The sequence below is a fragment of the Elephas maximus genome, chromosome 22, assembly GCF_024166365.1.
Source record: "Elephas maximus indicus isolate mEleMax1 chromosome 22, mEleMax1 primary haplotype, whole genome shotgun sequence".
NCBI lineage: Eukaryota > Metazoa > Chordata > Mammalia > Proboscidea > Elephantidae > Elephas > Elephas maximus.
Genome location: NC_064840.1, coordinates 15,724,042 through 15,736,524, shown reverse-complemented (window position 1 = coordinate 15,736,524; position 12,483 = coordinate 15,724,042). Strand labels below are relative to the sequence as shown.

At 40.2% G+C, this 12,483-nt stretch overlaps 1 protein-coding gene across 5 annotated transcripts in view; it reads left to right on the top strand.

The window, feature by feature from the left end:
* The window catches only part of TAOK3 (TAO kinase 3), a 178,686-nt gene that overhangs the window by 146,431 nt on the left and 19,772 nt on the right, over nt 1–12,483 (top strand). For all 5 annotated transcript variants that reach the window (XM_049865543.1, XM_049865548.1, XM_049865545.1 and 2 more), the window contains 2 exons: nt 6,753–6,989; nt 8,571–8,699. In XM_049865543.1, coding sequence (XP_049721500.1) covers nt 6,753–6,989; nt 8,571–8,699 — 366 coding nt within the window. The remainder of the gene's footprint in view (nt 1–6,752; nt 6,990–8,570; nt 8,700–12,483) is intronic.

Below are 12,483 nucleotides of genomic sequence, written 5' to 3'. Positions count from 1 at the left end.
AGTAAGGGCAAGATCATGGGAAATCGAAGGTCTGGTATAATGAATAAACAAGTCATTGTTGAAACCTGCCTTCACATCTCATAGATGGCAGGAATACTATATTGATTTATTATTTTGGTTTTATTCTTTCTTTACAAATTTTTAGCAGGGATGCTAACAAACCACAGAGTAATTCAAAATGAACAACAAAAGGAGGAGGAAGAATTTAGAAATTATTCAGTTACTAGGTAAATAAGTGATGAGTCTATATCTAAAACGGACTTGCAAGCTGATGACAAATATTATTGTTCCCCAGAATTGTTTTATGAGCCTGCCTCTTCCACATAAGCCTTCAAGAAGCCTAGCCCTATTTTTCCCCCTTAACATTTCTTTCTACATTGTGCTTTTAAATGAGGTATTGACAAGAATGTGAAGCCCAGGGTCGACAGGCTTTTCCTGCTAGATGTTTTTATTATTTTGGCACCTTAAAACTGAAATTGTCCTTGTGTTACTATGCACTGCCACACAAGTGCATTTGTACCGAAGAAAAAGGAAGGACAGTGAGCCTTGATGATAGAGGAAACTATGAGGAAACTTTAGAGCCATCATTTCTTTTTATGATAATGTTTTAAGGGCAGACTTTATTGTAAAGGTAGGAAATGGAAAGGTATTTCCTGGAATCTTTTTTTTTTTTTTTACCCTTTTTCTTTGTCTTTCAGAATGTTTTTATTGGGCAAATTAGTTATCTGGGGAAAGGAGTTCTTGATAGTATTTTAGAATTACTCATCTGACCTCTTGGGCCTCTGAGATGTGCCTTCCCTGGGTTTTTGTTATTAGTGAATGGAGATCCTAATATTTTAATGAGATTAGTGACCTATGACAGTGTTACAGCTGTTGCTACATTGTTGTCACTTCTTAAAATTTCATAATGTCCTGGGTCACTGGCAGGTTCCATAGTCGAATTTAACATAAAGAGCACCCAAGGCTTTATCTGTTGGCCAGCTCAGCCTTTGGGTCTATGAAGGAATTCTCAGTGGAACGTGGTGGTCTCGGCACACAGGTGGATTTAGGTGAGAACACACATTAGGGAGACCGGCACGAGAGAGGAACTCCTACTTTGGAGACCCCAGTGCATTGGAAAAAAAAAATCATTATTCTGTCCATGCAAAGGTAGAATGTTTTATTTGGTTTTACCAGATTCAGTAAAAAAGCTCATATAAAGAGAGAGTCTTCATTTGGATGTTTCAAAAATGCAACCTGATTTTTCAGCTAATGGTGAAACTGGATACCTGAATGAGTTTGACAGACAAGAATAAAAATATTCAAGCCTCATCAGGAAATGCTACTGTTTCACCTCTCATGAGTGGCTGCCGTTCTGTTTCTAAATACTGAAAAATGTGTTCTCTTTCTGGATGGTGTCCCGGAGGATACTTACCAGAATATTGTATACCTTCTCTCAGCCTTGGCTTCTTAATCACCAAGACCATTGCTATGTCATTTTTCACTTTTGCTGCCCAGTCTACATGCCCAACCCACATGACCGAAGCCCCTCAGTAAACACAAGTTGGATGAATGAATGACTGAACGAATGAAGTCTCTTCAGTCTGATATCACATGAGAATTTGGATGTACAAGTACACATTTCAAAGTTCTTCACGTACCATTTTCAGTTACAAGGCAAAGTTACCTCCTATCAGTCATTACTTTTCGTAAGAACTTAAAACGTTTTTTTCCCCTAGGTGTTCTTAAAGAGTGGAATGTCAAATTTCGAATGCCAAAATGTGACTCACTGTATTCTTTTTAAGAACTTGGTAGGAATTTTATTTGTTCTAAGTGCTGAGGTGGCCGCTTTTTTCCACAGGCATTGTTTTGATTCTTACACATAATTAATCTTGTGAGTTGGCTTTGATCTTTTAAGAGGGTAACATTATCAGCCGCCCTTCTCCTGTTTTATGTTCAGTAAGTTGCTTATTAGCCTTTTAGTACAGTGCTTTGTAAGCACACAGTACACTTTGGATGAACTGATTTGTTTCACAGCCAAAGTTGGCTGGAATTAAATAGGTGGTTTTATGGAACAGCTGTAGAGACTTTCTGGAAAAAAAAGTATGCTCCTTCATGGCTCAGTATTTTTTATAAATTTTCCCAGGTATATGAAATGAGTAATAATTCAGCTTCAGAAATTATACATATTTACCTTAAAATCTACCACCTAGATACAGATACAGTTTTATTGTTAAACTTGCCCTTTTTCTTAGAGCCACTTTTTTTGATCTATATCCCTTACCACCAAAAACCAAACCCACTGTCGTCCAGTCACATCTGAAGGGGAAAAGAGACATATTGCTGCTCAGAGCCTGGCAGGAGAAAGAAGGAAATCAGCAGGTACAGAACATTTCCTACATGTCAGGCCCCTTGCTAGACACTTTCACGCTGTTATCTTATCCAGTCCTCCCATCCTGAGGAACACATTGGTAGTTCCTCCTGACATATGAAGAAACAGATTCACAAGAGATGAATTTCCCCAAGGTCAGTTCGATAGTAAGGGATGGAGTGAGGTTTGTCTTCAAGCTACCTGCTGGGTGTGGAAAGATGGTACCACCTACTTTTAGTTGGCCCACGTTTTTGAGGCTACCATTGTAAAAACTACACTCACTACATTTTTATAACTCTCTCCCATTCATAGACTTCTTCAGTTATAATTTTGACTCACCACTCTTTCCAGCTTTGACTCTCTTGGGTGTTGATTACCTCCATGACTGCATAACATAACCACTCTTTTTTGCCTTGGTGATGTGAATTTTCTCAGACAATTCAGACCTTGGTTCAAATCCCAGTATTTATAAAGATTAAAGAGATAAATTATAAAACATAATAAATTATGGGCTATTATTATTTCGTTGACCAAACAGCATATTCTTAAAACACACAGTGTAAATATAAAACATACAGGCATACACAACTATAATTTTTTTTTTTTTTTTATGTTAAAACCCACTGCCATTGAGTCCATTCCGACTCCTAGTGACCCCATAGGGTTTCCAAGGCTGTAAATCTCTACAAAAGCAGACTGCCACAACTTTCTCTCCCAGACCCACCAGTATCTTTCTCCTGCAGAGCTGCCAGTGGTTTCGAGCCACCGACCTTTCGGTCCACAGTCAGTGGCTTTAACCTCTGCACCACCAGAGCTCATTTACATGTTAGTCTTTGCAAATGAGGTATCTGGTAATACTTAAATTTATCACTCTAGCTTGAGCATGGTAGTATAAAACTCAGGAGAGTATTTCTATATGCACCTAAAAAGACATTCACTTTGAAACTTAGAAAGTTTGGTTGTGACAAATGGAAGGTGATATTAGGCATTTAAAAACCCAAAAAAAAACCCAGTGCCATCGAGTCGATTAGGCATTTAAGAAGGGGATTATCCAAATTATGGGAAACATTCAAAGGCAAGATGGCTCTCCTGGAATGCAGTGATGTATTTCTCAAGTAGCTGGCTAGCACTACAGTGCAGCATGTGAAGCTTTGTACTGTAATTTGTCTTTGCCACATACCTACCTGTACCAGGTATACTCTGGTATGCAGTAGGTCCACCCTCTTTGCAGGGACCCACCCCCCAATTAAGATAAAAAACGTTCTTGACACTACTCCTTTCATTTTTATCTTTAGGCCTCCTGGTTTAGGGAAATGGCCATCCTGAGACTATTTTACTGGCTACAAGCCAGTCAACCATTCTGATGATAAGTGTGTCATCATAGCTTCATAGTGTGCCGTGCCCCAGCTTTGGTAATCTGGCTAATGAAGGAATGCTAAAATAAGAAAAAACGAGCTTCTGGATAAAACATATCACAAATTCATTACCCTAGAACAGACACTTTACTTCCATGTTTGTCTTAAAGACAAGTGAATGCAGAAAGGATTAAATGGTATCCTTTCTGTTGATTGGATTTGTTTTTCCACTAAAGTTGAACTTCAGGAAGACACATAGGCATGAGGAAGTGAAACTTAACACATGCCTTTCAAACTATACTTCTTTCCCTCCTTTTATCAGGAAATGAATCTGTTTTTTAAAAATAACACATTATTGTTATGACAAAATAGATTATTGGTTTTCTTTAGTGTTAAGGTGCCTTTTTGGTGATGCTATCCTTTTTTAGCCTTGAAATATCTTCTGGTCTTATTCATTATCCTTTAAAAGAGGATTGTCCTTTAGAAAAAAAGAAATGAATATGAAACCTAGTGTTAGTTTCAGCTGGAAAGGTTTCAAAGTTTGGCTAATGTTTAGTGGTGTACTTTGATAATACTATCCAGTTACAGGACAGCACTTTCCTGATAGTGAGGACTCAGTCTAGTATACAGGACCACCTTCTAAAAAGAGCAGAGAAACAAATTATTGTTTGTACAAAATGCACTTTGACCCATAAACTGAAGATAGTAGAAGGAATTAATAGCAGCATGAAATTTTCCAGTAAAACTTGTTCGGGAGTTTGTTAGGGAAAAGTGACTTATATTAAAGCCAGCTCAGCATGTACAAGGCAAGGTCACGGAAGCTCCATTGACAAATCCAAACTCCCTGAGGGACCAAATTACTGGGCTGAGGGCGGTGGGGACCATCTAGCTCAATTGGCGTAACATATTTTATAGAGAATATGCTCTATATGCTGTACTTTCTACCTACTTTGGTGAGTAGTGTCTGGGGTCTCAAAACCCTGTGAGTGGCTGTCTAAGATACTCCACTGGTCTTACCCCTTCAGGAGCAAGGGAGAATGAAGAAAACCAAAGACACAAGGGAAAGATTAGTCAGAAGGACTAATAGACCACAACTACCACAGCCTCCACCAGACTGAGTCCAGAACAACTAGATGGTACCCAGCTACCACCACCGACTGCTCTGACAAGGATCACAATAGAGGGTCCCAGGCAAAGCTGGAGAAATATGTAGAACAAAATTCTAACTCACAAAAAAGACCAGACTTACTGGCTTGACAGAGACTGGAGAAATCCTGAGAGTATGGCCCCTGGATATCATTTCAGCTCAGTAATGAAGTCACTCCTGAGGTTCACCCTTCGGCCAAACATTAGACAGGCCCATAAGACAAAGCGAGACTAAAGGGGCAGACCAGCCCAGGGACAAAGACTAGAAGGGAGGAAGGGACAGGAAAGCTGGTAATGGGGAACCCAAGTTTAAGAAGGGAGCGTGTTGACATGTCCTGGGTTTGTTAACCAATGTCATAAAACAATGTGTACTAACTGTTAAATGAGAATCTAGTTCTGTAAACCTTCATCTAAAGTACAGTAAAAAAAAAGTGGCTTATACTAGACAGGAGTGACTAAATTACTTAGTGGGAAAAAAAAGGTTGTATTTTGCCATTATACTTTTTTTCTAAAATAGAAAACATGAGAAGGAAGTGCCTGGAAAATCTAACAGGAAGATAAAAAACCAAACCAAACCCATTGCCGTCAAGTCAATGCCGACTCACAACGAACCTATAGGACAGAGCAGAACTGCCTCATAGGCTTTCCAAGGAGTGGCTGGTGAATTCAAAGTGCTGACCTTTTGGTTAGCAGCCTGAGCTCTTAACCACTGCGCCACCAGGGCCCCACCAGGATGATAAAGAGGGATTATAGATTGAAGGAATAACTGGAAAAATCAAAAAAGTTTTAATACAAAGAAAAAAAGCTGCCACAATTTACCTTTTCATTCTTCAATTTGTTGGATATTTATTTCTTTGAGAATGAGTTAACGAAAAATTACTAAAAAAAGAAAACTAGCCATCAAAAAATCATGAAAACCCTTTTTCCTCTTTAGGAGGCCAAGTAAACGTATTTTAAGTTGTTACTATCTCTTTTGTAGGGGAGCGGAGGGGCGAGACAGCTGATTTAAAAGTACAGAGTTCTCTATCTCAACTGATATTAAAAATAGACGGTAAATCACATTCAGACTATTTTGAAAGGGTATTCAGAGTTCCTATGACTGCACGAGTCCCGGGATAGCACAAATGGTTAAGCACTCAACTACTAGCCGAAAGGTTGGCAGCTTGAACCCACCCAGAGGTGCCTTAGAAGACAGGCTTGGTGACCTGCTTCGGAAAGGTCCCATCCTTGAAAACCCTGTGGAATAGTTCTACTCTGCACACACGGGCTCTCCAGAGTTGGAATCGACTTGACGGCAGCTAACGACAACCGACTGTTAGAGACGTGATCCTTTTAAAAAATAAAATAAACGGCAGTATGATACAATGCAGTGGTCCTCAACCGGGGACAATTTTGCCCCCCTCACCAGGGAACGTTTGGCAATGTCTGGGGACATTTTCTATTTCATGACTTGGGAGGTGCTACTGGCATCTAGTGGATAGAGACCAGGAATGCAACGAAACGTCTTAAAATGCACAGAGCAGCTCCTCACAACAAAGAATTATCCAGTCCCATGTCAACTGTGCCAAAGTTGAGTTCCAAAGTTGAATGAATAAATTAATTTCAAGTCTCGGCTTCATCTATAAAACGGGTAGAAACACCTATCTCATGAATGACTAAAACAAATGAGTGAATGAGGTGGTTTTGAGGCTTAGGATAAAATACATAAAGAGCACCCAGCACAGTGCCTGGTACAGGTGAGTGTTCAGTACATAGTAGGTAATTTGAGGGTGATGATGATAAATAAAATTGTGCTAGAGGGCATGAAGAACTGCACCTATTCTTTAGGTTCTTCTACCCTGCCTGAAAGTTTGTGTCCTGTGAGTCTGGTCACCTGAGTTCTGTTCCCCTACCAAATCCAGGTTACACGGCAGATCCATGAGCATGAGCAGGAGAACGAGTTGCGGGAACAGATGTCAGGTTATAAGCGGATGCGGCGCCAGCACCAGAAGCAGCTGATCGCCCTGGAGAACAAGCTGAAGGCTGAGATGGACGAGCACCGCCTCAAGCTACAGAAGGAGGTGGAGACGCATGCCAACAACTCGTCCATCGAGCTGGAGAAGCTGGCCAAGAAGCAAGTGGCTATCATAGAAAAAGAGGTCAGTATATGCACACGTGCCTTTTTGCCACAACCAAGCAAGCCTGTTCCGGCCCGTGACAGAATGTTAGCAAGAGGCAGGAGCGGCATGCCTTTTGGTGATGGAGACACATTATTGGTTTGGGGGCAGGGTGGAGCATTCTAGGTTTTATGGATTTACTTAAAATTGTCATTAAAAGCTAAAATGGTAACTAAAGATGTAAGTTACTTTCTTGTCCATTCAAAAATATTTTGAGCATCAGACATTTGATGAGGGTCAGGGTACGAAAAAAAAAAGGAAAGTGCTCTACAAATAGTCTCTTTCAGTGATCATAGTCCCTGCCTTCAGCTGATTGGACTAGCACCTGGCCATTGTTGGGGTTTCTAGGGAAAATCTCTTTCCTCCACCCAGGTTCTAAACTAATTTTTAAAATAGAACAAAAGAGTAAGGGATATAGAGAGTCAAAATATCACCTTTATTACTGGTAAGTGTTAGATTGGCAAAATGATTTGTGTCTGCAGGAAGGCAGGCCTAATAATACTGAACGAAATTAAACAGACTTGCCTACCCAGCCACTGGTAGTGTTATAACTAAGTCCCTTCCTCGCCACTCCCCATGAGACTTACACGGTATGGAAAAGCAGAAGTACACGTGTGCTCCCTGGGGCTGAAACAACTGCGGACGGGGTGCCAGGGGTGTTTCAGTAATTAAGCTCTCCCCCACCACGTGGAAGGAAACATCAGAATCATGGAAGAAACATTCCCTTCAACAGCCATCAACCTATGGGGCATTCTGGCCTGAAAACCTCTGCCTAAACAGGGATGGTGTTGAGATCCTTTTTGGGAATTTGACTTGGTAAATGTGGAGAGATAATTGTTTGGTTGGTAATGGAAGCTAAAGCCAAAAAGATACATAAAAGGAACCATGAAGCATAACTTCCTCTTTGTCCCTTATGTCAGTTGTCCTACATACGTGTTTCATCTAATAGTTTCCTGAAATTTAGATTTGGTCAGTTTTAGGAGCTAATATTTATTGGATTACCTTGTTTTATCCATTTAAGAGTCCCAAAAATGTCATGGTGTCTAACTATTGTGGATTGCAGCAGGTACCCAAGAAAATAAAATGTCATTAGCTTTGTCGATTGTACTGGAGACCCACTGGGAAATCTGATGGTTAGAATAATTGATCGGTTAGAGTTTGATTCTTTGAATAAAACTGGCCAGTCATGGTTATTTATCCATTTTTATAATTTAATCCTTGGGCTACCAACAATATAATAAAAATTCTTTATTTTAATCCTCAGTTCTCATTTCATCCACATATTTTTTATGTTCAATACAGATGTTTATGGTACCTCATATTTTTCCCATAGTTAGAAATGTATTTTTCAATGGTAAAAAAAAGTTCAGTATTATTCTTTTTCATGTCAGGTACAAGAGAATCAGGACAGACATGTCTTTTTTTTTTTTTTAATTATTCATTCAAAAATTATTACATGATTTAGCACTTATGGGCTCTGTTTTAAATGCTTTGGAAAATCTTACCAGCCAAATCTTGTGGAATGAATAGATTCAGCCTGGATCGTATACATTATTTTATCAGGCAAAGGTAGCTGCAGCAGATGAGAAGAAGTTCCAGCAACAGATCTTGGCCCAGCAGAAGAAAGACTTGACAACTTTCTTAGAAAGTCAGAAGAAGCAGTATAAGATTTGTAAGGAAAAAATAAAAGAGGTAAGAGTACCCGTATTGTAGTCACCACATTGCCATTAGAATGGTTGGAGCTTAAAATCAACTCATCTTGTGTTGTTGTGTCTAATCCAGTGGTTCCCAAACTTTATATTAGAATTTCTTAAAGTGCTTATTAAAACAGATTGGGAAGCCAAACCCCTAGATTTTCTGATTCAGTGGGCCTGAGGTAGAGTTAGAAAATGGGCATTTCTAGCAAGTTCCCAGGTGAGGCTGATGCTTCTGATCCAGGGACCACTCATCAAGAACCATTGATCTAATTCTAAACTGTTCCTGCACTTCACTTGTTCTCTTTACTTCAGCCAAAATGATCTTTTCAAAACATAAATCTAGTCCTGTCACCCCTTGCTTAAAATCATCCATTGGCTCCCCATCACTCTTAGGATAACTTAGAATCCTACTAGTCCCTACATGGTTTGCTGTCAGCCTAGCCCTCCAGCCTCACCTCACATCAGCCCGCCCTCACACTTCACTGCTCCAGCCACAGTGATGCCCTGTCAGTTCCTCAAATGTATCGAGCTCCAGCCTTCTTCAGGGTCTTTGCTCATGCTGCCACAATGCTCTCCTCCCTCCCGGGCCCTCCCCAACCACAGTTCTGCTTAGTTAATTCCTGCTCTTGCTCATTGTTAAGACTCTTTCTTAGGCCCTTCTCTCAAGTGTCAGTTCTCCAGGAAGCCCTTCCTGACTCTTGACCAAGACCAGTGCCTCTAGTGTCATAATACTAGAGTTTTTAATTACACTTTTTTTCATAATTATTTGAGCTACTTAGTCTACTTATGCTACTAGCTGGTAAGTGCCACAAGAACACAGACCATGTCTATTTTTGCTCACCACTGTAACCGTGCACCCAGTACACGTGAATATTTGAAAAATGAATGATTGAGTCTTAAGTGTTTGGTTGAAGACCACCAGTGGACTTAGAGAGGCCTCCTGACGGACTGCAATTTTTTTTTTTTTTAATTGTGCTTTAAATGAAAGTTTACAATTCCGGTCAGTTTCTCATACAAAAACTTACACACACATTGTTATGTGACCCTAGTTGCTCTCCCTATAATGTGACGGCACACTCCCCCTCTCCACCTGTGTTTCCAGTGTCCATTCAACCAGTTCCTGTTCCCCTCTGCCTTCTCATCTCACCTCCAGACAGGAGTTGCCCACTTAGTCACATGTGTCTACTTGAGCTAAGAAGCAGACTCCTCACCAGTATCATTTTATGTCTTATAGTCCAATTTATGTCTGAAAACTTGGCTTCAGGAATGGTTTTAGTTCTGGCCTAACAGAGAGTCTGGGGACTATGTTTTCTGGGGTCCCTCCAATCTCAGTCAGACTATGAAGTCTGGTCTTTTCACTAGAAGTTGAGTTCTGCATCCCACTTTTCTCCCGCTCCATCAGGGACTCAGTCATGTTCCCTGTCAGGGCAGTCGTCGGTGGTAGCTGCGCACCATCTAGTTTTTCTGGTCTCAGGCTGATGGAGTCTCTGGTTTATGTGGCCCTTTCTGTCTCTAGGGCTCATATTTTCCTTGTGTCTTTGGTGCTCTTCATTCTCCTTTGCACTAGGTGGGTTGGGACCAATTGATTCATCTTAGCTGAGGGACTGCAATTTGATCTGAAAGTTCAAATTTCTTCAATTCTTCTTCTACCAGTTCTTACAGGTGAATTGCCTGCAGTTCCATAGACTTTCCTTCTCATAAGACCTAGGATTTCTTATTTGTAGACGACTAAGCGTATTAAACTTTAATAAAATTCAATATGGGGATTGTTTTAGTATATAAAATTATGTGTTTGAGCTCAAATTCTTTTGTAGGTTAACAGTAGGGGACTTGGCCAGGCTCCTCTCCAATTGGTAAACAAGTGGGTTGGGCTGAGCCTCAGGATAGTTTACCCTGCCCAGGTGAGCCATATTCAAAAAAATTTGATTGCCCTTGGGAATTGTTGGGCCCGACAGGAAATTATGTTTTGTCCACACTGGCTGACTGGGAAGAATTTATGACACTATAAGGTCTAAAAAGCCAGGCTGTAGGGAGAAATAGCTCAATTAAGAAAGTTCACCTCCTCTCCATTTTCTCATAGTTAATTGGTTTGACCCTAATTATTATGTAATAGGAAAAGAATGTTGCTGAATTAGAGGGATAGCTTAGAAATTTTGAAATTTCCTCAGTTGTGAATACTTTCTAATTTGTAACTGCATGTGTTCACTCATGCCCTAAAGGCCATACTTTATGACTGTGTCTGCCATTGTGAGCTTTTGTAACACTAAGGTATTGGGAGATTGCGTGAACTCTATCTTTCAAAGATTCTCCCACAGAACAGCATTTGAGAGTCCCCACTTAGTCCTCGGGCATAAGGTTATTTTTGGTTCATCATACTCAGATTTATAAACCCAAGAGACCACAGACCTAAACTTCCACGTCTTTCAACATGTTCATGAAGAAAAACATGCCTACAGCCAATCTGAGATAACCTCAGTAAACCTTTCTGTGCAGAGTCAATATTACTCCTTATGAAGTAAAGCTCAGTTCAGACCATTTAAACTAGCATGCATATGTAGATGTTGATATAAAGCTATTGTCCTGGGAATGACAAAACAATCTCCATTATTCCTACTGTTGATAGCTAATACTGTTGATAGCAAATAAAGAATACTTTTTCATGAAATTCAAATGAGTGACATTTGCATGGTTACCTTCTATCTTCGGAATTTGTCCCCTTATACAGAACGATGGCTGGTCCAGAAAGAATTTATTCTTGATTATGGAGTACATTTTTCTGATCATTATTGAATATGGGTGTGCAGTCTAGTGGTTGGCACCAAACCTACCAGCGAGGCATGGCATGAAGAGAAGAGTCAACCAGACTTCCTGTTGTGACCCAGCTTACTCCATTTTGGAAACAGCTCTTCCTCATATTGATTCTAAGATTTCACTCGTAGACTAGGAAAGGTGAAAGCTGATTGGCTTAAAAAGACTGCTTAGCTAAATGCAACAATAATCTAAATAGTGGGTGATACCTGTATCACAAAACATTAAATAGATGTTAACAATTAAGGGGTATTTCAACTAAAGAAGTAGTTAGCCAAATATAGGTCAAGCATGTCAGTATGGACAAAGAGTAATACATTACATTTTCTCTAAAAGTAGCCTTCTTACTTTCCTCATAGATTAACATCACTTGAGAGTCCCCACTTAGTCCTTTGATTCACTACCTTATTCCCTGTACCCATGTGGTCTGGGATAATGGTAAGTTTTATCCTTGTGAAAATGTAGGTGGTTTATTTACCATTCCAATCACAAATAAAGAATACTTTTTCATGAAATTCAAACGAGTGACATTTGCATGGTTACCTTCTATCTTTGGAATTTGTCCCCTTCTCTCTGTCTTGTCACCACCACCTTTGTCTAAGCTGCTATCATCTCTCTTGCCTGGACCACTGGAATATCCTCCCAGCTGTCTCTGGGTATCTGCTTTTGCCTCCTTCCTTCTGTTCTCCACATAGCAGTCAGAGTCATCTTTTTGAAATACAAATGGTAATAAGCCCATATGTATAAGCCTGTTTCTCCTTCACTTGGCCTGTAAGACCTCTGCTGGTTCTGTATGCCTGTACAACCTCATCTCACTGACCATCCTGGCCGCCTTTCAGCTGCTTTGTGTCCTCCCTGACCTTAAGAGCTTTGCACGTGCTGTTTCCTCTCCCTGGAGCAGTCTTCCTTCTCCTTTTCCACTGGTTAACCCCTACCAATTTTTTTCAAATTTTAGCTCAGTTGTTACCAAA